The 24061-nt window shown below is 61.7% G+C and overlaps 1 protein-coding gene across 2 annotated transcripts; it reads right to left on the reverse strand.

Moving 5' to 3' along the window:
• Positions 1–1110: 1110 nt before the first annotated feature.
• Positions 1111–10959, reverse strand: RSPO4 (R-spondin 4). Of its 2 annotated transcripts, none has more exons than XM_069802023.1 (6): positions 10881–10959; positions 10029–10107; positions 6459–6647; positions 5998–6141; positions 5717–5902; positions 1111–2409 (listed from the first exon to the last, which is right to left on the reverse strand). In XM_069802023.1, exons 2-6 carry the CDS (start codon positions 10105–10107, stop codon positions 2336–2338), a joined length of 672 nt encoding a protein of 223 aa, XP_069658124.1. In that variant the 5' UTR covers positions 10881–10959; the 3' UTR covers positions 1111–2335. The 2 variants fall into 2 exon arrangements, with proteins under 2 accessions (XP_069658124.1, XP_069658131.1); XM_069802030.1 differs by lacking the exon at positions 10881–10959 and adding an exon at positions 10494–10583.
• Between the last annotated feature and the right edge of the window lie 13102 nt (positions 10960–24061).

Below are 24061 nucleotides of genomic sequence, written 5' to 3' on the forward strand. Positions count from 1 at the left end.
GGGACTATGTCCCAGGCAGAGCTTGGCAGGACCCAGCCGGACCCCGTGCAGGGCTCGGGGTGCCCAGGTCCCAGTCTGGGGGTCCGCCGGAGGCTGGGAGGGCTGCGTGCCAGCAGCCGGGTGTCACCGCGGCTGCCAGCCTACGTGCTGGGTTAGACCTAGGCTGGGTCCCCCCAGAGGGGACAACCACAGTGGTGGGGACAGGCTGGCATGGGAGAGCGGGTTTCGCTGGGCATGGGGATGTCCACGTATATCAGGAGAGGGTGAGTTTCTCCCAGTACGGGGGGCACGTGTTCCCACGTGCCGGGCTGCTCACACAGCCGTGGATCCGGGGAAGGGATCCCGCTGCCATCCCGGTCACTGCGGGATGGCCGGGGATGCTGTGAACCCCGGTGGCGGAGCAGCTGGTGGGAGCACTGTCTGCAGCACGGAGCCACACTGCCCGGTGAGCGGGGGGGCTTCAGCCTCCCGAGGGAAACACCAGAGCTGCTGCGGGACCGGCGTGCTGCGGTTGTGCCTTCATCGTAACCGGACTACGTGGCTGGGTCCGGCCATCGCTGCGAGCGGAGTCCTGCCAGACCCACTGCTCTCATGGCAATTAGCAACCGGCTGGATGAGCCCCTCGGTGCTTCCCGGTGGCAGAGCTGAGCCCGGGATACCTGCTGGGCAGCAGTCCCGGTGATGCTGCTTGCCGCTTGCTCCAGCCGCTGGCTTGGGCGCCGAGCAATGCTGATGATGCTTTAAATAAAAACTTTAAAATAAAACCTTTCCCCGAACACCCAGGTGCCTGGAGGCCAGGGTGCCCCCCTCCCCCGGGAGCCACGCTGTGGGGCACATGCAGCTGCAGGTTATGGGATGGAGAAGTCCGATGCCAGTGGCTGCCTTCCGCCTCCGCTTCAGGGTCTGGGTCCAGCCATGTGCCGGAGGGGCTCAGGGGGGCACAGATGCTCCCGCACCCCTGGCAGTGCCACGAGCCGTGCCCACTGCCCGCTCCCACCGCCCGCTCCCACCGCAGCGGGGCCAGGGAACGGAGGGGTAATGCCATGGCCGCAGCCGGCATCCCCATCCAGCACCTTGTGGAAATGAGGAAAACAGGGAGGCAAGAGGGAAGCCGGAGGCTTTAATACATTTATTTGACATTAAGCGAACAGAGGAGCTGCCGTGGCGGCTTCGTGCCAGCTCTCGGGGCTGGCTCGATGCTGACACCCAGCGCTCTCACCCTGAAGGGACCGTGCCCCTGCAGCCCCCATGGCCCCCGCAACCCTGACACCCCACTGCCAGACCTGGCCTCCCCCTGCCCACGCTTGGAGCAGGGACGGGGGCCTGTGACCCCAGGAAGCCCCCAGATAGAGCGATGCCTGTGGCTGGGGCAGCACTTTGAGCAAAACGGACGTTCAATGTGCCGATACAGCCCTCCATGCCTCATGGATGTACGCTGTTTATTTCGGCAGGCAGTCGGCTCGGAGGGATGCGCCGGCACGGGGCCAGGCTCAGCACCCCCAGGTCGTGTCCCAGGTGACATTTGGGAGGGGGCTGTGGTGGCTGCTCCCAGCGCAGGAGGCAGCAGCATCCCCCGCCCGGGCTTGCTCTGGGGTACGCACCCCTTGTCCTGGACCAAATGCAGCCACGGTCACCCCAAATTCCTGCACCCACATTCAGCTGGGGAGGGGAGCTCTTCCAGCCTTCCGCAGGCTGCGAGCCCGAGCATGGCAGGATTTGGCCCATGGTTGTGCTGATGGGGATGCTGAGTGCTGTGCTGGGCTGCCATAAGCGGTTGCATGGTCCCCAGTGGGGTCCCAGTCTGGGGGTCCCACCATCCTCTGTGCCGCTGGCTGAGGATGGGGGACCCTATCTAGCACCCAAAGCAATTCGGTGGCACGCTGTGCACCCCAGCACCCCTGTGCAATCGGGACACCGTGGGGACAGGGCATCTCCCAGCCCTGGGGGACGGTACCCAGGCAGGCACGGGGTCCAACCCTGGGATCAGCCCCATCCCACCCGGCTGGAGCAAGGGAAGGGACCAAGAAGGTTGGGGGAGAGGGAGAAACAAAAAAATAAAGGAGCCACCCCCTCCCCGAGCCCCAGGGCATTGCTTTGGACACTGTAAATTAGATTTTCTGAAAAGGAAATGTTTTACAGGCCATAAATTGTCTCAGAAGAAAAGGGGAGGAGGGGGAGAAAATTGTGCAATTTTTTTGTGGATGGAAAAATGGGGGTGATGAGGCCGGGGCAGCACGGCGGGAGCCGGTCGGGAGCTCACCATGCTGCCAGCCGACGGCACGGTGAGCTCCCGACCGGCTCCCACCGCGCTGCCCCGGCTCCCATGCCAGTGCCGCTAGGTACCCGCATGCGGTTCTGTCTTCGGCTTCTTCTGTCGCTTTTTGCCTTTATTTTTGGGTTCAGTTTTCTCTGGAATAGAAAAAGGAGGAGAAAAGGAGGGTTCGCTCATTGGCCGGGCAGCAGGATCCGGCCCAAGCCCCATCCGTGGGATGCAGACCTCGCGTCCTCCCCCAGGTGTTAGCACAAGACCCTCTTCCCGATTTGGGGGAGCCCAGACCCCTCTCCAGGTCACCAAAGAGCAGTGTGGGTCTGTGGGGAGTCTGGGTGTGCCTGGCAGCACAGGCAGAGGGACACCGATGCGTTGTCCCGCCGGCTCCCATGGCTGGACCCTACATCCTGATACCCCCAAAATCTCCAGCAATGGGCTGGAGCCAGCTCAGCCAAACTGGGGGGCTGCCCAGAGATACCCCAACTTCTGTCTGAGCAAGGACTGGGGATGTTGCAGTGGGACAGTGCCTGCACCAACGCCCCAAATTGATGCCATGGCCATGCCAGGCTCTGCCACGGTGCGTGGCCACACCTGGTTCTGCTGCAATTGCAGGGCTGGAGAAGTCTGGAGAAGACAGTGCTGCTTACCACCGTGGGCTTGCACAGGACCCAGCCGCCCCTGGGAGGGTTTGGGCACGATAGGAAGCAGTGTGACCTCAGGGTGCATCTACGCATACGTGCTAATGATCTCCCTGGGGATGCTCTCCCTACGTGGATGCTCCCTGCCCAGGCGGCACGACCCACGTGCCGCCAGAGCCCGGCTGCATCCCGGTGAGACCGACCCGGTGATAGCCTGGCAGGGACTCGGAGCTGCGTGGGCAGGCGGTTGGGACCCAAATCTCTGCGCACCCCGAGGGGCTGACACAAGCACCCTCTGCTCCTGCTCCACTGGCTGACGGATCAGTGCCGAGACACCGAACAGGGATGCAGGATAAGCCTCGCCATGCCGTGGGCTCCGACGGGAAGGACAGCCCACGCTGGGGAGCGGGATGGCTGCCCAAAAACCTGGCAGCTTCGCCTCTGCTTCTACTCCCGTGCCCACCACGTGCTCTCCTGATGCCGAGCCAGGTGACACGGAGGGGGTCCGGTGCCGCTCTCCCCACACAGCCCCGGCGTGAGGGGCACAGGGACGGCGACCGGCCGGTGCTGCGTGCGCCAGCGCTGTTGTCGCCGATCCTTTCAGAGGGCTCCAGCTCTTTTCCTGCCCGGCTCTGTTTTTCGCCTCTGATCTCCCAGACAGTTGCCACCCACAAAGGAGAGGGCACAGCACGAACGCCAAGCGTCTGGAGAGCGCGGCAGACACAAAAGGCAGATTTACGGCAGCATGAGGGGTTTTGTGCCTCGGCCAAGCGTGGATGCTTCTCCCTTCCAGCTGCCTGGGGATGGCTCAGAAGTGGTGGCACAAATCTCTCATCACACGATCGGGTCCCACTGCCTTCCTCGGCTCACCCGGGCTGGGGGTGTCTCGGCCGCATCAAGTGAACTCATCGTCCTCCTCCAGCATCTGGATCCTATAACCCAGCACTTGGCCGGGCGGGCAGGAGCCTGGGAGCGAGGGCAGACACACGCTTCGCCACGGCAGGGACGCCGAGCAGCCTGCCCGGGAGCTGGCGGCCAGGCCAGCCTGCCAGACACGGAGGGGCTGCCCTCTCCTGCCCACCCGGCTGGGGCAGCAGGCAGCAGGGGCTGCTCGTGGGGCACTGACGGGATTTCCCTCCACCTTCGTGGGGCCAGACCTGTCTCCGGAGCTGATCCCAGGTAGCAGACTTGAGCGAGGAGCTCCGCCGTTCCCTGAGCCCATCACCATGGCCTCTGGGCCCCCAGCTTGCAGGAGCGGGTGCCTGGGCAGAGCCGGGAAGCCAAGAGCTTTTCAGGGGTGCCGTTGCCTTCTCACGAGACGGGGTGCCTCTGAAGCACCGATGCCACGGTCCCCGCCGCCAGGACCCGCCGCATGCCAGGCAGGGCTGGGCACGAGCACGGCACCGCAGGCACCCGCCTGGCACTGCGCCGCGGGACGCCACGCTCGGGAGCAGCCCGTCCTCCCACGCCAAACTCGCCGCATCAAACTGTCACCAGCTCTCCGGGTCCGGAGCCGGCGCAGCCCAGCAGGGAGGGGAACGTCCCCGAAATCGATGCCACCTGGCACCCCGAAGCTGTGAGTCGGGGCCTGGGCGGGGATGGAAATCAGCTCCTTCGTGCTGTCAGCAGGAAAATATTATTTATGATTGATGATGCGGAGACGAAGCTGCTCTCCTGGCTCCACAGCCCCAGCCCCAGCACGCACAGCTTCTGTTATTGTCCCCCTTTCTCCATCCTTTTTCTCTTCCCCCCCCCTTGCAGTCCTTTCCTTTGCCGCCCTCGGCCCCCGCCGCGCTGGCGGTGCCGGCCGGCGCATCCCACGGCACATAGTGAGCCCGCAGCTCTGAACCGCAGACCTCTGCACCGCTGGGGCCGGCGGCTTAGATCTCCTTCCAGGCCCTACAGATCGGTATCTCATGCAATCCCTCTTTCTGCCAGTTATTAAGCGGAAATTTATTAGAACAGCTTCGGTCCAGACGGTTGCATCCAAAAATGACATCAGCCGCCTCCTGGTTCCCAGCGCCAGCCACGCACCCGCGCCCACGCTGCCCGGCTGGACCCCGCGCCAGGTCTTGGTGCTGCGAGAGGTGGCGGGGAGCCCCGTGCCGGGGAGCCCCCAGCCCGGGGGATGTGGTGCTGCCACGGTGGGAGGAGGTGCAGGAGTAGGGGCGAACATTTGGCCAGGCGAGCCACGGAGTCAGACCCTGCCCTGGGGTGTCTCCCAAAGCTTTGGCCATCCGAAATTCCTTGGGTGATGCCCTCCAGCTGCGCAAGCGCTCCAGATATTTTGGGGGCTCGGAGGTTTTGGCAGGAACCTCCACTGCGGGTCTCAACCCTCCATATTCACAACTGCAGTGCAGAAAGCCCCGGCCGTGCCTTTCCCTTTGCAAGCGTGGCAGGACGGGAGCCGGAGCTCGGCAGCCTCGTCCCACCGCGGCAGCTCACGCCAGCGCCTGTCCCAGCCCAGCGGTCGAAGGGGACGCCGGCCGGTCCCAGGCGGTCTCGGGGGCTGCCGGGTAAGAGCAGCCAGCCTGGCACGCTGCCCGCAGGGGTCCCTGCCAGCCCCGCAGCCAGCGCCAGCGCCAACGCCGGGGCTGCTCAGCACATGTGCCTGAGAAAGCGGCTTTCTCCAGAACTGCACAGTTACAGCCACTGGCTTCAAAATGCTTGGGAGACGACAGCCAGGCTCGCCGGCCACCACCGGACCGCCGCCACCGCCCCCCCCTCCCGTGGCACGCCTCGGGGCTCACTTTGGAGGGGTGCAAAGCCGTCCCAGGGACCTGGGGGCGTCAGGCGGTTCGGTGCTCACCTCCCGGGCAGTGCTTCCTCATCCGGCACTTCCTCGTCTCCAGCAGCGCGGGACAGGCGGCCCCCTCCTCCCGGGGAGCCCCCGGCACCTCCCGGACCCGTGTCTCCACGCCCCACTTGCAGCCGCAGGTCCGGCCCTCGTGGGTGCAGGCGCTCCACTCGCTCCACGGTCCCGGCTCGCACGTCTCTGCGGGGGACAGGGGTGCAGAATGGGGACAGTGACCACCCAGCGCCGGGGCACATCCCCAGGGACCACGGGCACGGGGTGCGGGTGCTGCTTACCTTGGCACTCGCGGGTGCCAGGCTGCACCGTGGTGCTGGGGGGGCACTGCCGAAAACACTGGCCCTTGTGCAAGTAAAACTTGTCTTTGCACTTCATGCAGAAGTCTCTGCTGAAGCAGCTCTCGCAGCTGGGCGACCTGCACTCTGCCGGGAAGGAGGGCTGGTCAGTTGGGCAAGCCCGAGGGCCAGCACGTGGCGAGCCCGGAGCTGGTAGCCCCAGTGCCCGCCGGGGACCCAAAGCCCTTTGTAAACCTGCAGGGTCCAGGCTGCAGCTCTGGGCAAGGGAAAAGGGGAAGAAGCCCCACGGCCCGGCTGCCCCCAGGTCTCGCCGCTGCCCCTGGCTCTGTGCCGCCGGGGATGCTGCGGGAAACGCAGCCATCGCCCTTCCCACAGCGGGGCGGCGAGGGGACGTGGGGGTACTGGGAGGAGCTGGAGGGGGCCCTGGCTGTCACGGGACGTACTTGTGCATCTGTTGACCTCCAGCCCTCGCACCCCGAAGTAGCCGGGGGGGCAGGTGTGGACGCACATGCCGTACTGGCGGATGCCGTCCCTCCAGATGAGCAGGAAGAGCCGGTGGTGGCAGGTGATGCAGCCGTTGTCCTCCGAGCACAGGACGCAGCCCGTGCAGTTCTCCAGCAGGCCAGCGCTCGCTGCAGGGACAAATGGAGGAGAGGGGCTGCGGCACGACTGCGGCACACGTGCACGGCACGGCCGAGGCACCGGGGAGGGTCCCAGCCCCGCGGCAGCCCCTCTTCAACCCGTGGGGGTGACAGCACTGTCCCCTTTCCCTGCAAATGCCTCCCCACCTCCCTCCGCTCCCCAAATCCCCCCTCTCTCTGCAGGCTGGCAGCGTGGGGACGTGCAAAGCCGTCGCTCCCCACTGCGCTCAGCTCGGGCATCACCGCCTCCATCGCGCCAAGGTCCAGGACTGAGGGTTTGCCCCGTGTCCAGCTCTGCCCAAGGGTGCCAGCCTGAGCCCTGTCCCTACATCAGCCGTGCCTGTCCCGTGGGAAGCATCCTAAACAACGGCTCAATCAGCGGGTAGAAATATGCTCTGACCTGGATTAATTAGTTGATGCCTGCTAAGTGTCAGGGGACAAAGAGCATTTTGGAAACGTTCAAAAGGAGCCGAGATAATGATCTGTCTGGTTGCTCAAGAGCCTCTGCCGCCTCCCTGGCTGCCTTTGCAGTGCTCCCAACCTGGGTGACGGCAGCCAGCCCTGAGGTGGGCTCTGCTCCCAGGGACAAGGACGGGCTGCCAGCCCCCGCCAGGCCTGCAGAGACCCTGCCAACCGCTCCTCCTCCCCGAGCCAGCTCCCTGCACCCAGAGAAATGCAGCCCAGAGAGGTGCTTCCAGCACGGGGGCACTTTGGGAGCTGGATAGCTGTGGCCCCAGCAGTGGGGCTACCTGCGCCCGGTGTCTTTTTGCACCCCCGGGCTGGCTGGCCATCTCCGTAAGGGGCCACCAAGCTCCTGCGTGCAGGTGGACGATGCTTTTGCTGTGCCCGGTTGTGTTGGGAAGTGTTTGCTCGGCTCTGGCACCGTGGGGTCCCCCGGGCGCTGCTGAGCAAAGGCTCGTGTCGTGCAGCGGTGACGGTGCCAGCAGCGCCAACGCTGCATGCTCGGGCCCAGGGCTCCATCTGCCAGCAGATCTTGGAGCATTAAGATGGTTTTTTTTGCACATAGAGAACGCCTAAGGAGGTGGCTGCCCTGGACAGAGCAGAGCCCAGCGCCTGCGGTTGGGACTGGCAGGGGCTGATGCGGATCCCCCGGTCCAAGCTGATGCAGACCCCTGGGTCCAAGCCCTAGCAGCTCCAGTCCCCGCAGAGCCGAGCGGGCGAGGGTGAGCCAAACAAGCTGCTGTGCTGGGCACTGCCCGGCACAGACACGGGTTTCAGCCCCAGGAACGATGCCTGGCACCGATCCTCTCTGATCCCCCACAAGCTGACAGCAGAAGGACCCCACAGCTGCGGTGGCTGGTGCAGAGGGGATGGTGGAAAGCAGAAGTTGGTGCTGGGGAAACCGGGGGAGATGCTGGTGGGCAATGCCTCGCAGCCCTGTGTGCTGGTCCCCGGCACAGCTTTCCCGGGTGCAAGCCGGTCCCTGGAGCTGTGTAGCTGTCCCCAAGCTGGCTCATCCTGGTCCCCTCGCTGGGGCACAGGGGCTTGGACGGCAGCGTGGCATGGCATGGCCAGGAGGCTTCGTTAGGGCTGCTTCTGCTGGGAGCGCACTAACGAAGCACCTTGGATCTATTAAGTTGTTATGGTCTCCGTTACATATTTACCAAATGCTGACAACATTTGTGTTCCTGGCTGCAGCTGGAGCGGCTTCCCTGGAGACCCAGGGATTTACGAGCCTCTTTCCCTTCCCTAATTCTTTTTGATGATTTTTTTTTTTGCCGCTCTCCTTCCAACCCCCGTCTGGGGCAGTGATGGTGGGGAGCCCTGCGCAGGCTCCAGGGCCTCATTCCCGTCACCGGCTTTAAAAATAGCCCCATGGTGCGGAGCCGGGGGAAGGCTTGGCCGGCCAGATCCCTCTCCTCTGTCCCGCAAGCCTCGGGGCTGCCGGCATGGCACGTGGCTCTGCCGCCCGGAGCAACACCCGGGAGCTGCCGCAGAGCCGGCGGAAGGCTGTGCCACACAATGGGACGTGGCTCACGCCGAAACCATGGGACTGGGGAAATTAGGGACGCCTGGTGGGTTTGCCTCCCCTCGCCCAGCATCGATTGCAGATCCAGTGCACAGGGACGAGCTGAGACTGGCACTGGGCAGGGGGCTCATGGTGTACTGGGGTGCCCGGGCGGGCGCTCCCTGCCTGGGCTGTGCCGGACATCAGTGCAACGTCACCCACCGCTGCTCGCCCTGAGCCCAGCTCTGCCGCTGTGGGCTCTGCAGGCACCGGGAGACTCCTGGGCTCTGGGCTGCCCAGACTGTCCCCTCTGTGGCAGCAGGGCAGCGGTGGGGTGCTGCAGCATCCCTCGTGGCTCCCAGCCCCCAGAGATCGTGCCAGCCCTTCTGTACTGGGAGAGACAACGGGAGCTGTGGCCAGACCCCTGGGTGCTGCTGGGACCTGAGGCCCCCATGCATCCCGTAGCATCGGAACGCTCTGCATCGAACGCCAGCAGCCGGAGCACTGGCCCCGTGGCACCCTGAGCCCCTCTTGGCGCCAGGCTGTGTCCGATCAGGGGCATTCTGGCAGCCAGCCCGGTGGCCCGCATAATCACATGTGCCCATTGCCTCCGCATGTCTTTAACATGCAACAACCACAAGGAAAGCTGTCCGGGCTCCAACCCCTGGCCCCCGAGAGCCCTGGTCCCACCAGGTCCTGTCCCTGCCCTGGCACAAGCCAGTTCCAAACCGAGCTGCTCCCAGCACAGAGCTGAGCATCAGCCCTGGCCCTGCTTCCCACAGCCGACTGGCACTGCTCGGTGAGGGGACACGAGCCGGTGCTCAACGGAGGGGTACACGTGCCTCGGCACAGCTCTGGCACGCACCCTGCCCTTGCCCTGGCACCGAGCAGCAGCTCGGCTGGTGCCTCTGCTGGGGGGAAGGATGGGGCAGGGGGGACAGGCAGTGCCTGTAGTGGCTCTGAGCAACCTTCCAGGAGGTTTTCCTCCCCATGTACTTAATGCGTTAAGCAGAGAAGGGAAATACTGGAAAATCAGCCCCTTCTGCACTATCCCCACTGTGCCCGGCTCTCCTGGGATTTGCAAAGCTGGTCCCCGTGCCAGCCAGCGTCCCTCTGGCCCCTGCCAGCCCCGAGGGCAGGACTGGCACTGGGCAGGCAATGCCTTTTCCACGCACCTACCCTGAGCCAGCCCTGCGCCATGCACCGAGAGGGGAATGCAGCCGGTCTCCAACGGGGCCCAAGGGGTCGGGTTGGGAGGATGCTGCTTCCCGGTTCCTTCCAACCTCCCGCCTGCTCCGCACAGGCAGCAACGGCGGCTCCGGTGCTGGCAGGGTCCAGCAGCCCCGTGTCCCTGAGCTGCCTCGCAATACCTGAGTGGGACGAGCTGGCCACGCACACCTTACCTTGCTTCTTCCATCGGTTCTGCGTGAGCATTTCCATGGAGCTGATGAATAACAGCAACATGAATATTATCCACTGCATCTGGGCAGGAGTAATTTCGGGCAGGGAAGAAATCAAATCATCCAAGCGGCTGGCGGGTTTGCCTCCTGCCAGAGCCAGCCGAGGGGCGGTGGGAGGGAGGAGAGCTGCTCCGGGCTCACACCATCCCACCCCGGTGCTGCCGCAGGCACGCAGCCTCGCTTTATGGTGGCATGAGCCAGCGAGCCCCGGGGAAGCAGGGGCTGTCAGGCCAGGGGAGCGCTCATGGTGGCGGGGAAGTGCCGGCTGCTCCAGGGAGCTCTGCCTTTATAGCCGGTGCCAGCCCCCCCCCTCCTCACTCCCCCCCCTTCAAAATAATAATAATAAAAAAAAAAAAAAAAATCCCCCAGCAGCAACAAAGCAACTCGCAAACAAATTGGCTGGAGTACCCCCACCGGAGCGCTCCAGCCGCCACCTCGGCTGGGAACCGTCCCACTGTCCCGCCGCGGTCCGACTGTCCCGCTGCCATCCCAGCGCCGGGGTCACGGCGAAGCCCCCTGTGATTTGGGGGGGGTGGAGCCAGGCGGGTGACGCTGCCTCCGCCAGCCCCCCCTCCCGCCCCCCCAAAAGGCTCAGCCCCCCGCTCCCAACCCTGGCAGCCCCAGCAGGGTTGGGGGGGATGGCGGCAGCCCCCAGGTACGGCTGAGCCCCAGGGCAGGCCGGCCGGCTGGGAGCCGTGGTGGGTCTCCGGCAGCTCCGGTGGCGGCTGTGGATCTGCCCTTGCTGTCCCCAGGACTGCAGCTGACTTTGATTTTTCCGAGCGCCTCATAACTCACCTCCCTCCGAGCTGCGGGAGCTGTGCTGAGCCGAGCCGAGCCGAGCCGAGCTGTGCCACGCTAACTGAGCCGAGCTCGCTGAGCTGCACTGAGCCAAACTCAGCTGAGCCGAGCTGCGCTGAGCTCTTCCCAGCTCCCACGCGGCCGCCCACACTCCTCGCCCTACGCAGTGCTCCCCAAAACGCACGCCGGGGGCTCTTGCTGTGCCCGGAGGGGCATGCAGGACAGGAGAGGGAAGGGGCTCGGCTGCGAAACCTCACTCGCCAGGTACCCGCAGGTTGAGCCACGGGTGCCAGGGCTGCGGGTCCCCGTCCTGGGAGCCCCATGTGCTTGCCCCATCGCGCTGGCACATGCCGGCCTCGTGCCAGGAGCCATGCCCTGGAGCAGCCTGGTGACCTCCCCAACCAGCGCTCCAGGGCCACTGGCCACCAGTGACAGCCCCAACAACAGAGAGCACCCACCTCTGGCATCAGCAAGTGCAAACCAGCACATTATGCCCCTCTCCTTCCCCTGGACAGGGCACAGAGGGGAATTCTTGGACACACAGGACCTCCCTGAGCACCCCTGGGACAGATGCTGACCCGCCTGCCCATCCCACAACCCAGCCAGCTGTGGGGCACAGGGGAATAAAAGGGCCAAGAATTGGCTCCCGTCTTTTGGGGGAAAACCCAGAGTACCTTGAGCTGTGCTGATGTGGCTCTGCCAGCACACTGCATCCGTGCTTGCTCCACGGAGAGGTTTGGGTTTGGACCTGGGTCCTGAGGGCTTCCAGTCAACCAAGGGAGAGTTTCTGTCTGCTTCATTCTTTCAAGGTGCACCGATTTTCCTGGGTTTTGCTCCAGCAGGCAAGGCTGAGGCCAGCTGGAGCGGGCTCATTCCCACCTGGGATGCTCTGGGTCTGCTTTACCTGGGAGGGACAAATGGGTTGGGGAACCACTGAGCACCAGCAAACCCATGGGGCTGCAGTGGATGTGTTCATCAGTGTCCTGGGACATCCGACCGTGCCCAGGGAAAGCACATTGGGATTACTCTCCTCTACCCCCAGGAATTTCTCCCACCGGCTCCCCTTCTCCCCCTCAGCCTCCCTGAGCATCTCTCCTCTCTGCTCCCATCCAGCACCACAGCGTTTCATTCCTGAAGAGTTAATGATTCAGACAACAAAGGAGCTGTTTCAGACCCCTTGGGCCTCGCCATAGGAAACCAGAAGTAATAACGGTTGGGATCGCTTTAGGGTTTTTTCTAATACCAATATGAAATAAATTGAAAAATTACCCATAAAATGCAGGTTTTCAGCATCTGGCTCAGCCTTACTTTCCATAAACAGCCAAGCCTGCAACACGGCGTCCCCATCACAGATCCGCGTGGGCTGGGGGGGGCCCGTGTGGGCACGAGCATGCTGGTGCCATCCCGGCACAGGACCGGAGAAAAATATGGATATGGGAATAGCATTGGAGATACTTGAGTATCTCCGAATCATGGCTGCAGGCGGCTGCACTGGTGTTTGCGGGGGCTGCCGGTGATGGATGGCTGTAGCTGGGGGGAACTGTGGGTGCCCGGCTGGGCTGGCACCCTGGCAGGGCTCATGGTAGCTCCTTGTTCCGCGGCGGGGCCAGCCCAGCTCCGCAGGAGCTGATTGAGAATTTTCATTGTCCAGACCTGGAAGGAAAATGCTGTGCAAGGGCCAGGGAAGCGCCTCATCCCCGGTCACGCTTTCCAGCTGCTGGCACGAGCGAGTGGATGTCGGAGCGAGCCCTGCCAGCCTAAGCACCCTCGCAGGAGGAGTGTGCTAATTAGGTGGCTCTCATTAACACTGGGTCCTTGGGGACGGCACACAGTAATTTGCTCAGCTCATCACTGGGCTGTGCAATAGCATGGAGGCCTTGCCAAGGCCAGCAAAGCTACCAGTCCGGCTCCTTGCCGGTGGGTGCTGGGTGCCCCTGAGGGAGCAGAGAAATCCTTTTATTTGCCTTAATTTGGCTACTTATGACTACTCCTCTGAAAATTGCAGTGGGAAGGGATGATGTGTTGTCTGCTATTTAATCAGGCGCCTGTTGCCCCTCTGTTGTGCCAGGAAGCATTTTGGGGGGCTGCGGGGGGCGGGGAGCTTGGCTGGCGGTGCTGGGACGGCAACCGCGGTGACTCACGGGTGATGCCGGGGAGAAGCAAGGCAGAGCCCGCGGGTGCCGCTGGCAGCTCCCAGCTCCCTCACGCAGCCCCGCTCCTCGCCAGCGCAGAGGGAATGAAATGTTCCTGCTCCGCCTTCCAAAGCACCAGGGAGAAAGTGTCCAGGAAGATAATTCGGAAAGTTTGTTTGACACTTGAGCATGCTTTCATCTTTGGAAAAATCTTGGTGACCCTCCAAGGCAGCACTGCCTCCTTCCCAGCACGGCTGGCGTCCTGGGGCACACGCCCGTGGCACCACCCCAGCGGCTACTTTCGGGATGCCCGGGGCTCCGGAGGGGACGACGTGACCCCAGCGGGGCCACAGGTCAGCCAGGGATGTTGGCACGGGGATGCTGGCACAGGGATGCTGGCACAGGGATGTAGGCACCAGGGATGCTCCTGGCCAAGGCAGCAAAGCGAAAATGAAACGGCTGGAGCTGGCTGGCAGCGGTGGGAAGGAGGCAGCAAGGGGCAGTGGGATGGAGGGAGCCCCCGGCCGAAGGCAGGGTTTTCTCCCCAGGTGCAATGAGCCTCCCGCAGCCGCGAGGGCTGGAGCGGCCGCCGGGAGAGATATCTTCTCCAGAGCAGGGGCCCTCGTGCATCCCAGGCGATGAATGTGGGTTTGATCAGGGGAGGGTTTGAGCGGATGGTAGTGGATAAGGAAGAAAAATATTTGGCATTCCTCTCCCATCATAACAAGCCCAGATGCTTGGACGGTGGCAGCCCACTTCCCACAGGAATGGAAAGTCACAGCCGCTCCCCACGCCAGCTCGGCAGAGGCCTTTCCCCCGCACTTATGAAATGCCGGCTCCACCTAACGCCGCACCGCGGCCCTTGCCGGGCATCCTGCGGCATGGCCAGCTCCGTCGCCCAGGTCCCTGGTGGTGGCACTGCTCATGATCCCCGTCCTGGTGCAGGCAGAGCTCAGAGCTCAGCAGATGCACAGGGAAACTGGCTGGGAAAGGCCAAACTGCAGATTTACCGCCCAGGCAGGAGCCTGGTGTAACCGGGTGCTCCTGTCCGCATGCTGGCATATTGGGAACACCTGGGCCAGCACAGCCCCATGAGGGAGGAGAGCTCCGGCAAGGCCGGTGCCATGGGGAGCCGTAATGGGAAGCAGCTCCCGTTTGACCGGAGCTGGTGGGAGCAGCTGGGCTCTGCGTGGCAGGAGGCAATTCCAGCCTACCATGCCGGCACACGGAGCCGATGAGACCCCTCGGTGCCGGGATGCCGTCTGCTCTCCCAAGCAGGGAGGATGGCGTGAAGGCGGCTGACTTCAGCGCTGGCGTCAGCCAAGCGTGCCGAGCAGCCTGCGGCACGCTTGCGGCACGCTTGCTCTCCTCCTCCTCTTCCTCCTGCCAGGCTCCAGCTGGTCCTGGGTTTGTGCTGCCTGCCAGTCCCGCTGCTCTCAGGGGGATCCGGCACCCCAAGAGGTTTAAGGTTTGCCTTGAGGTTTAAGGTTTGCCTTAAATCAAATCCTTCATCCCAGAGAGAGCACTGGAGCTCCCGCTCCTCTCTTGCCAGCGCGGCTCCTCTGGCTCGGCTCCGGCTCCAGCCGCCGGCGTGGCTGCGTAGCCTCTGAGCGCTTCGGCTGCCAAAACAGAAGCAAAGCCCAAAGTCAGAATTGGTGTCGAGCGGTGCCGAAGGCCGAGGAGCAGCAGGAGGAGGAGAGGGAGCCGGGAGGAGGAAAGGGAAGGCGAGCAGTGAGGTGGGAGGGAAGGTTTGGTGTCGAAACCGAATTCCTGGTCTGTGCCAGTGGAGCAGATTTCCAGTGTTTATTTTATCTCTTTAGTTGAGCCCCTTTGAGGCAGAATATATTAAATGGCTTGACTTTATATAATGGAAATAATTGAAACAATACTCCTGCTTCCCAGCCGCAATTTGTCGTGATTTCAGCCAAGAGTGGCCAGCCTCCTCTAGGTGGTGGGGACAGCCGCTGCCGTCGGCGCTTGTTCGCTGGTTATTGTTGACACATGTCAGCGTCGCCTTCCAATTTCCGTACAGCTGTCAGAGCGGGAAAAACACCACGGCGGCTCGCGCGGGACGGGCTCGGTGCCGGCTAGCACCAATGGGCTCGCCGACGGGCTGAGGGAAGGGCATCGCCCCGGCGCTGGGGCTCGTCTGCTGTAATGGGGCCGGTGGTTACGGCTGAGCTGGGATTTCTCAGGGAGAGGTTGTGTTTGGGCAGTGCTCACAGGTAGCCAGGAGATGAGGATGGTGGAATGGAGCGAGCCCTGGGAGGAGGGAGGATGTGCTTGCTCGCTGCATGAACCATTGCGCTTAGACCTCGGTATTCACCGGAGAAGGCAAAAGAAGGAGATGGACATGAAGGTTGGGGGTTCTTGAAGGTTTTCTTCAACTCCTCCCCAGCAGCGGGCAGGCGTCAGGGAAGGGTCTCTGCAGAAACCCCCCCAGCCCCAGCATCCTATGGACGAGGGCTTGCACCAAGTGCTGTCCTCGCAGCCAACATCAATCTACATCTCGCATGTGCCGCTGAGACTCTGCCATTTCTCCTTGTACATTGAGTTGCAGCTGAGCTGGACGGACAAAGTAAGAGTAAACATGACAGTGAGAAGTCTCCCACGGTGAGACGGACCATAAACCAACTTCCCGCTCCACAGCACCACGGGTGTCTTGGGGAAAGCTGACGGGACATGAAACTAAAACCAAAAGGCAGGGGAAGTCTTTGGCGAACTGAGACATGGCATAAAAATTGCTCAGAAATCTCTTCCTGCCATTGCAGCAATTCCTCCCCGGTCTGTGTGCAGTGGGGGCTCGGGGAAGGTTTCTCTGGGAAAAGGCAGGGAGATGGGCTGCATGGCGCAGGGTTGGGAGCCTGAGGCTTGGGGCAGCAGGACTGGGCTTTCAGACAGCCTGGAAACCTGGAACTGCAGCATTTCTGCAGATTATTTTGCCACCAGAGGGCTGGGATTCCCCAGGGGAGATGGGTGCTGCTGCCGTGCCCACTGTGCCCCTTGCCCCGGGCACAGCCGGCACCACTCTCCTGGCAATGCCAAAGCATCAGTGACCACGGAGCATCTTCCTCTCTGCCGGGCATGGCTATGAGCTGCCTGTGGCCTTCCTAGCAGTGAAAATCATGTGTTTGTTACTGGAAGGGAGCAAACCAGTGGTATTTTAGTAGCTGGCCCTCTTCTATTCTCCTAAGAATCATTTACGCCAAATTCCAATTGAATTTCTTTTAATATTTGTGCTATTTAAGGAAACTATTGAGAAAGACAGATGGAAGCATCAGTCAGATGGATGTTCCTGGCTCCACGTGAGACAGCACTCAGAAGTCCCGTCCTTTTTCAAATAATTTTAATGTGACTACATGGTTCCCTCTTGCACATAATTCCCCAGGAGGGTAAATCCTCTGACTCCAGTGGATGACTCTCACCAGCTGGAATTCAGAAGAAGACAAAGGCTTTGGGCAGGCTCCTGGTCCTGGATGGGGAAATTCTCCCTGGCAGCCACAGAGCCCGGGGAGGGTTGCGGAGGCAGCCATTGTGCTCGTGGCTCCGGCGCCCGTGGCCGTCGCTCGCCCTCAGCGGTCTGGTCCCGCACGTGCCCCGCTGCAGTCGCGGTTCCTGGTGCATGTGCTACCGGTGAGGGGATGCACTGCAGAGGTTGGAGGTGCCCCTGGGCAGCCGGGGGCAAGCAGGGTGCCCATCTGGGTGCCCACAGGGAAGGCAAACACCGGGTGCGAGGCTGTACCTGCACTCCAGCACATGCCAGGGCTGAGAACCTGGTCTCAGGGTTAGCATCGCTGGGCTGCCCGGCTGGGACTCAGCAGCCAAAGGCTGTGATGGCGTGTCTCTGTGCCGGAGCTTAGTTTTAAGCCAGTTTGCTTAAAATCCAACCTCCCTCTGTCAACTCTGGTCACTGCCACGGGTCTGGCTGGCTGCAGCTGAAATTGGATGCTTAACAGCAAACCTGACCGATTTGTCAGGATCCGATTTGTACCATCACCAAAGCCGACGGCTCCTCTGCTCCTGCCTGCCCTGGCCAAAACTGCACAGATGTGCTCATGCTTTGGACAGCAAGCCAGAAGGAAACAGCATGTCCTAAGGGCTGTCTACAAGTTAGTCCTTTGATTGACCTTGCTGCACTGGCACAGGAATGGGAAACACCCGGGCGAGCATCCCCAGGCACAGAAAACCGCAGGGCAGCCGGCCGGGCTGTAGGGCTGAGACCTGCCCCTGCCCTCGGCCACGCTTGGGGTCCAGGTAAGGCTTGATTTCACGGAGCCGAGTGAAGAAGCAGACACACACCTGCTCCACCATTGCTGTAAATGCAGCCCCAGCCCTCGGCCTCATCATGATCAGCAGAGCTGCCCTGCACGTTCCCGGTCCCCGGCGCATCGTGCCCCATCCATGGGAACCGGGACTTTGGGTCTCCCTTGGGGACACGGGTCCCTCCTCGCCCTCCCAGCCCCAAGCTCCATCCTCACCGCACTGACATCCCAGCTCCTGGCCCTGGTCCCCATGTCCGCCGAGCACTGTCTCCCACCCCTTCCCTCCGGCACAGCCCGGGGACGCGGCACAGCCCGGGGATGCGGCACAGCCAGGGACACCCCAGTCCGTGGTCACCAGTCCCCGCAGTGGCTGCCAGCGCCCCAGGGCCAATGGCCGTGTGTCACGGTGACTTATAAAGGCTTCTCCCAGAATTAATAACAGGAGGGACACAAACTTTAATATTTCTGAAGTGAAAATAGAGTGATAATTGTATTTAGCCGACATTCAGGAAAATTATTACCACCTGGCAGCCCCATTCGTGGCTGACGTCAAAGAGCACTATAAACCACCGTGAATTTTGGAGAATACCGTGAAAAAAAAAAAAAGGAGGAAAGAGCAGAAATGGCGAAAGGCAGACCTTTGTGTTAAGAAAACCCCAAGGGTCAGGAGCTCTCATCCTGGGACACTGGACGGAGCGGGTCGCTGGGGTCTGTTTGCCATTAAGAGAGGAGTTTTGCTAACACACAGGAGTGCCAGGGGATGTGGTCCCCACAGGTCGCTTCCTCCATTGCAGGCAAAGCCATGAAGAAAAATGTTCCCCTCTCCTTTTTCTTTTTTTTTTTCAGCCTTTTATATCCTGTTTATGCCACTAACAAATTCAATTTTCAGGAGCTGGAATAAAGACAAAGTCTGAGCTGTTTAAAACGCTGTTGGGTTGTGGGCAGCTCCCCTCTTGAAGCACACAGAGGAGGTTCAGCTTTGCCATCATCCCAAAAAGCACCGAACTGCAGGAGCGGGAGGCAAAGAGGGTCGTGGTGGGTGAGTGGAGCTGAAGCACTGCCAGGGAGGGTGCCAGCGGGGCCGAGGCTGCTGCGACCCTCGCACCGGACCCTGAGCATCCATGCTGCTGCAGCTGGAGGAGGGATGCAGGGGCACAGTCCCCGGTTGGTCCCCAGTGCCCACGGCCGGGCGTAGAGCCGCTGCGGCAGGCTCTGGCTCATGGAAAGAATTCTTCACTTGGGAATTTGAGCAAAAAAGATTAAATGAAGGAAAAATGTATGCTGCACTGTGAAAGCAGAAAAAGTACATTTCCAAATATCCCCAGCCTCCTCCCTGCCCCGCACGCACTCCGGGCGCTCTCAGCGTGCCGTCTCTCCCCCCCATGGCATTTCGGGTATTTACGGCTCCTCACCTGGGGGACAGCTCTGTCCTGGCTCAGAGGGGACTGTGGCATGGAGGGATGCCGTGACCTGGCTCCTTCATCTCAACCGCTCCATCCATCCCTGCTCTTCCCTGGCTGGCCAGGCAGCTCCCAACAGCACAGACCTGGCCACTCGTCGCAGCGTTGAAGCTCCAGCACCTTCCCACAGGCAGAGGGTCTCTCCTGCCGTGTCCCCAGCCCTGGCCCGGGGATGGTCTGGGATGCAGAGGGTGAACCCAGGTCCCAAGAGACCTGATGCTGCTCAGAGCGGGCAAAGCCCCTCAGGGACAGGGACTAAGCCCATGTCACCTCTTTGCAAGAGGAAGGATGCTTCTATGCTGGGCCATGCCCAGGACTCTGGTTTGGCTTTCTCAGACCTCCCCAAGAACGGGGGACCCATGAGGGTTGCAGTGGTGCTCCCCATGGGTGGGGGTCTCCAGGGTCCCAGCACAGTGGCGCTCGCCCGCCGAGGGCCAGCAGCAGGGCCGTGCCACGGGAGCTCGGCTGGTTCTAATCATCGGCGTTGGGGGAAAATACCATAATATTGCGATGAAAGAGTGATGTGTGGCACGGCCTCCCCGGGTGCAAAATGCCTCCTCCCATGGGGAAAGGGGATAATTAGAGGTTACTGATGTTTTCAGCTCTTTAACAATGCTGGTTTGCTAATTTGAGCCCCCCCGGAAGACCACACAGCAAACCCTGAGCTCCCAGCAGATGCCCACCGCACCTCCTGCTTCTCCCTGAGCTTCTTCCAGCCAGCCCGGCTGGAGCGGGGCCAGCAATGGCTCCGTGAGCTGAATCCACTCTGGCTCCATTGCTCCCAGTTTCAGTGGAGACACGGGGATGTCCATCTGTCCCCATGTGTGCCCAGGTTTGCAGCAGGTTTGGGGTGTGCACAGTCCATGGCCATCCCAATGGCATCGCATTGAGTTCCAGACTCAACCACACAACTGGAGACCACTGAGACCACGAACAAATAGGATTTGATTTGATTTTTTTTTTTAAACATTTTTTTTTCCTGAAAAAAACAAAGAGGAGAACTCATGTTTCCCGTTCATGTGAAAGGAATTTGCCAGTGCGTGGCGGGGAGAGCGATGCTGGGGGTCCCTCGGCCCAGAGAAGCCACCACCCTGTGTCTCCGGTGACAAAAAGGGGCCGGGAGGTGCCTGGTAGGGGCGGCTCCGTGCCTGAATACCTGCAGAGGTGCATGGGCCAGGGAAACCAAGCCATGGCAAGGGCTCCAGCTCCCTAAACCAGGATGCTGGGAAGGGGCAGGACAGCATGGCCAGGCCGGGTCTCGAGCCCCAGCGCTGCCAGGGTCTAAATGCCTCGGCAAAGAGGCAGCGACTTTCAGCCAAGGATTCAGGAATGAATTTCAGAAAGTTCTTGGTGTGGCCTCTCTTTTCCTAGAACAGATGAAGAGCTGGGCTCTGCTCTGCTCGGCAATCCTCTCCCTTCATTTTGCCAAGTTCCCCAGCAGGGCCAGAGGAGCTGAGCTGCGCTGAGCTGAGCTGCGCTGAGCTGAGCTGAGGAGGCCTCAGCATGCTGGGGCTGCGGAGAGGGTCTGCATGGGCAGAGGGATGTGGTGGGCAGAGGGATCATCAGGTTGGGACTTACATCCCTGCATCCCCTCATCCCTGCATCTCTGCATCCCCACATGCTTGCATCCCTGCATCCCTCCATCCCTGCATCTCTGCATCCCTGCCTCCCCGCAGCCCTGGAAGGCTGTGCTGTTCCCAAGCTTATTCAAACACCCTGTCATTCTTCCCAGTTGGACTGTGCTGCTGGTTCTCCGGTAGCATCCTACTGTGCTGGACAACTTTGTCATGTGCAGGCCTGGCATCTTCTTGCTCTCGATCGAAGTTACACATTCACTGAATTCTTCCCTTTCCTCGTTATTAATGGAGAAAATCTATCGCATAATTATTTTCCACATCAGCCACCCGTTCGCTCCCACAGAGCTGGGAGGACCCCAGCCGCTCCCTCCCCTCTGCCGCACTGTGCCGGAGAGGCACAAACCGACGCCGGCACAGGGGACAGAACGGCAAGACCGAGGCCCCTCGCCCGGGGACGGGTGCCCTGGTGCTGCTGGGGACCCGTGCATAACGAAGGGGAGTCCTTGTCCCTGCTCCCTTGAGCCCGGGGATGCTGCTGCCCTGTTTTTGAGTTTCCCACAGCCTTCAGCCCCCATCCCCGGTGCCGTTGAGCCCTTGGAGCCCCTCGGAAACACTGGGGGGTCCTGCAATTACACCGAGACCTCCGTTCCCCCTGCCCCTGGCCGGCAGCAGGGGCTCAACCCAGACCTTCGCCGGACACCGGCACAACTCCGGCACCCTTCCCACCAGCACTGCACCCTCCTCCTGCCCCCGGCTGAGCCGTGCACCCCACGGGCAGGCTGCGGAGGGGAAGCCACGTCGGAAAGAGCTGGGAGGCGGCGTGCCGGGGGTCCCGCGCCGGGCAGTGCCATGGACCTGGGTGCAAAAGGGGAACGGCAGCAGGAGGTCGGTGCCATCCCGATCCCGATCCCCATCCCCGGAGCGGGGCCCTCCTGCCCGTCCTGGGGACAAGGGCGGCTGCCGGGTGGAGCGGAGCAGCAGCGTCAGTGCACGGCCAGTTCCCAATTTGCACCAGCCTGAAACAATGACGATGACAGTGGTAGAAATAAAGAGATGAAAAATGTGTCTGCGATTTTAATGAGCTGGAAACACCCAGTGCAGGGGACGGAGGGGCGGGAGGGCGGCTCCCGGCCGGCCATCGCTGAGACGCCGCGCGCCCCGGCAGCGAAAGGGGTCCCTAATGTTTCCAAGATGTGGAGCCCTTCACGGGGGCAGCTTGGCTTTCTGCAGCAGTGGCAGCTCAGGGGAATAATTGAGAAGATTATCACGTTGGAAATTGCTCGCAGGGGAGGGTGGCTTCAGATAGCCCGGCCGCGGGCTTTCATGTCTGCACCAAACAATCGCTCTGGGTTGGAAACGCAGGCGGGGGGTCGGCGGAGCCCCCACGGCCTCGTGCGAGGGATCCCTGCCCCGATCTGGCACCAGGAGCAAAGGAAAGGGAAAGGCTGAGCCGCGCATCTGGTGGGAACAGCCGCGGCTGCCCAGTCCTTGGAAGATGGCAGGTCCCGCTCCGGCACCAGCTTCGGGGCAGCCGGCCGCATCTCTCCCAGCCTCGGTTCCCCGGTGCGTGGCAGGGCCAGGACGGAGGGGGAGCAGGAGGGGGGCATCTGTGCCAGACCGTCCCCGGCGCCTGCGATAACAGAGTTGGCAGCGGCTGGTCCCAGTGCCAGCCTGCAGCTGGTCCCCTTCTTGGGCTCTTCTCCTTTCCTCCCTGGGATTTTGTCCTACTTTTTTTTTTATTTAAAATTTTTCATAGTCTTTTAAACACTGTAAAAATTTAATACAAAGGAAATTAAAAAACCCAGAGGAACTATTCTCAAAATAATTTCACAATCCGCACATATCCCTCAGCAAATTTAATTTGTAGGAAATAAAGAACAAAATATGACAATAAAGGGCTTCTAAACAAATCCTAATGCTTTACATATGTAAGTGCAAATGCCGCGCCTGTGTGCAGGCACCCGGCGGAGGTGGGTGGCGCGGGGGCCGGGGGCCACAGCTCTGCCACCCCCAGCCTCGCCGGCCCGCACTGCCGGGGGTCCCTGCTCCCCCGGGCACAGCTTGCAGGAGCCAGGGGGGTTTTGCTGCCCCGAGTATCACATCAAACCATGGCCCCTGGCTGAGCGTGTCTTCCTTGTGTCCCAGCAGCTCCAGCTCCGGCAGCGATGCTGAGAGCGTGTCCTGCTTTATCAGCCTGGATCCTGCCCAGTTCAGGGCAGTTTCCTACCAGTTAATGGGGAAACCTTCGAAGGATGTGGACCAGCCCTGCCAGGGTGTCAGCCCCACTGAAGAATGCTCTGGGCATGCAGGGTGAGCTAGGGACCTCCTGCTTCACAGCAATGCCCAGAGCATGGCTTCCCAGGGGCCACCCAGCACTCTGGGGTCCTGGTGGCATGGGGACGTGGGGGCTTACTGCAGCCCCCATCCTCGCCCCTCCCCCACATGCACCCGACACTGTCCAACCCCACAAAGGCATCCCCTTCCCCATATGTTCTTTGTCCAGCTTGTGGCCCTGCCTCTCCCCCTTGGTTTTTTCTCCTTCTTTTAATAAACCTGGCACCTGGAGGAGAATTTTCCCTTTAAACACCCAGCCTCGCATGTTAGTGACTTTTATTCTGTGTCTTAATTAGTGAACTGGAAAAAATGTCAATTGTTACCTACTACGGGCACGTGTGAACCACAGGCTGCAATGGCAGGAGGTGCTCCCCCGGCGCTACACACACAGTCCTCATGCACTCGGGGAGGTTGAATGCCCCGAGACACAGGCTGCAACACCATCCTGCCCTCAACCCAGATGATAAACCCACCTTGCAATGGGATTTTCCTGCCTCCGTCCCCTCCCTGACAGCACTCGGGGTTTCTGGGCTACCAGTACCGCTGGGAGGTCACTGCTCTCCGGATGCCCCGATGTCTCTTTCCCAGCTGCATCTGTGATGCTGCGGCATCGGTGGCCTCGTAGTGAGCACCGGCATGGGGCTGGAGCAGGGCACGGATCTATTTTGGAGTGTAGGAGGGGGCTGTGCGGTGTGGGGCCGGTCGACAAGGGCGCTGGGGCTCAGGCTGGCTGTCTGCGTGCAGAGACGTGGTCCTCCCCGCTCTGTCCCATGCTGTGGGTCACAGGGCAGAGCCACCCTGACCCTTTGCTAGTGGGGAAATAGGGGATATTTGGGGGTTTGCACCCAAACTGCTGTTGCACTGCTGCACCCGCACATGGGCGCTCCTCCAGGGGGATCTGGGTGCTCTCTCTTGCCCAGACCCCCTATCCCAAACGGCCGACCTCGCTGGCTTACCATGGCCCGGCCCAGCCCAACCCACCATGGCCGGACCCCCTGCTCCCCCTTCACCTTCCCCAGCTCCACCGGGCAGCACATCGGGCCGGTTTCATTGGGGGATATTCGCCACCAGCTCCTCAGAAGAAAGGCGAGCGCTTACCCAACAGCACTGCGCCGGGAAGCTGATACTCCCCGAGAACATTGCCTCATACCATCCGTGCGTGCCTGGGATGGGGAGAAACGCTGGGGAGCTGCAAACGACATCCAAAAATGAATGTACTGTCTGCAGCAGCGCCGGGGCAGCAGCCCGGGGGAAGCGACCGCCATGTGTCATGGAAGGAACTGCAAAGGAAGGGGTCTTGTGAGGATAGCGGGAGCAGGCTGTGCCGTCCCCGCGGCTCCGCGGGCTTCGCACAGCCTCTGAAGCGCTCCGGGACAAGCTCGGGATGGGGACTGGCTCTTCCTCCTCGTCTCA

Source organism: Haliaeetus albicilla, chromosome 2, assembly GCF_947461875.1.
Source record: "Haliaeetus albicilla chromosome 2, bHalAlb1.1, whole genome shotgun sequence".
NCBI lineage: Eukaryota > Metazoa > Chordata > Aves > Accipitriformes > Accipitridae > Haliaeetus > Haliaeetus albicilla.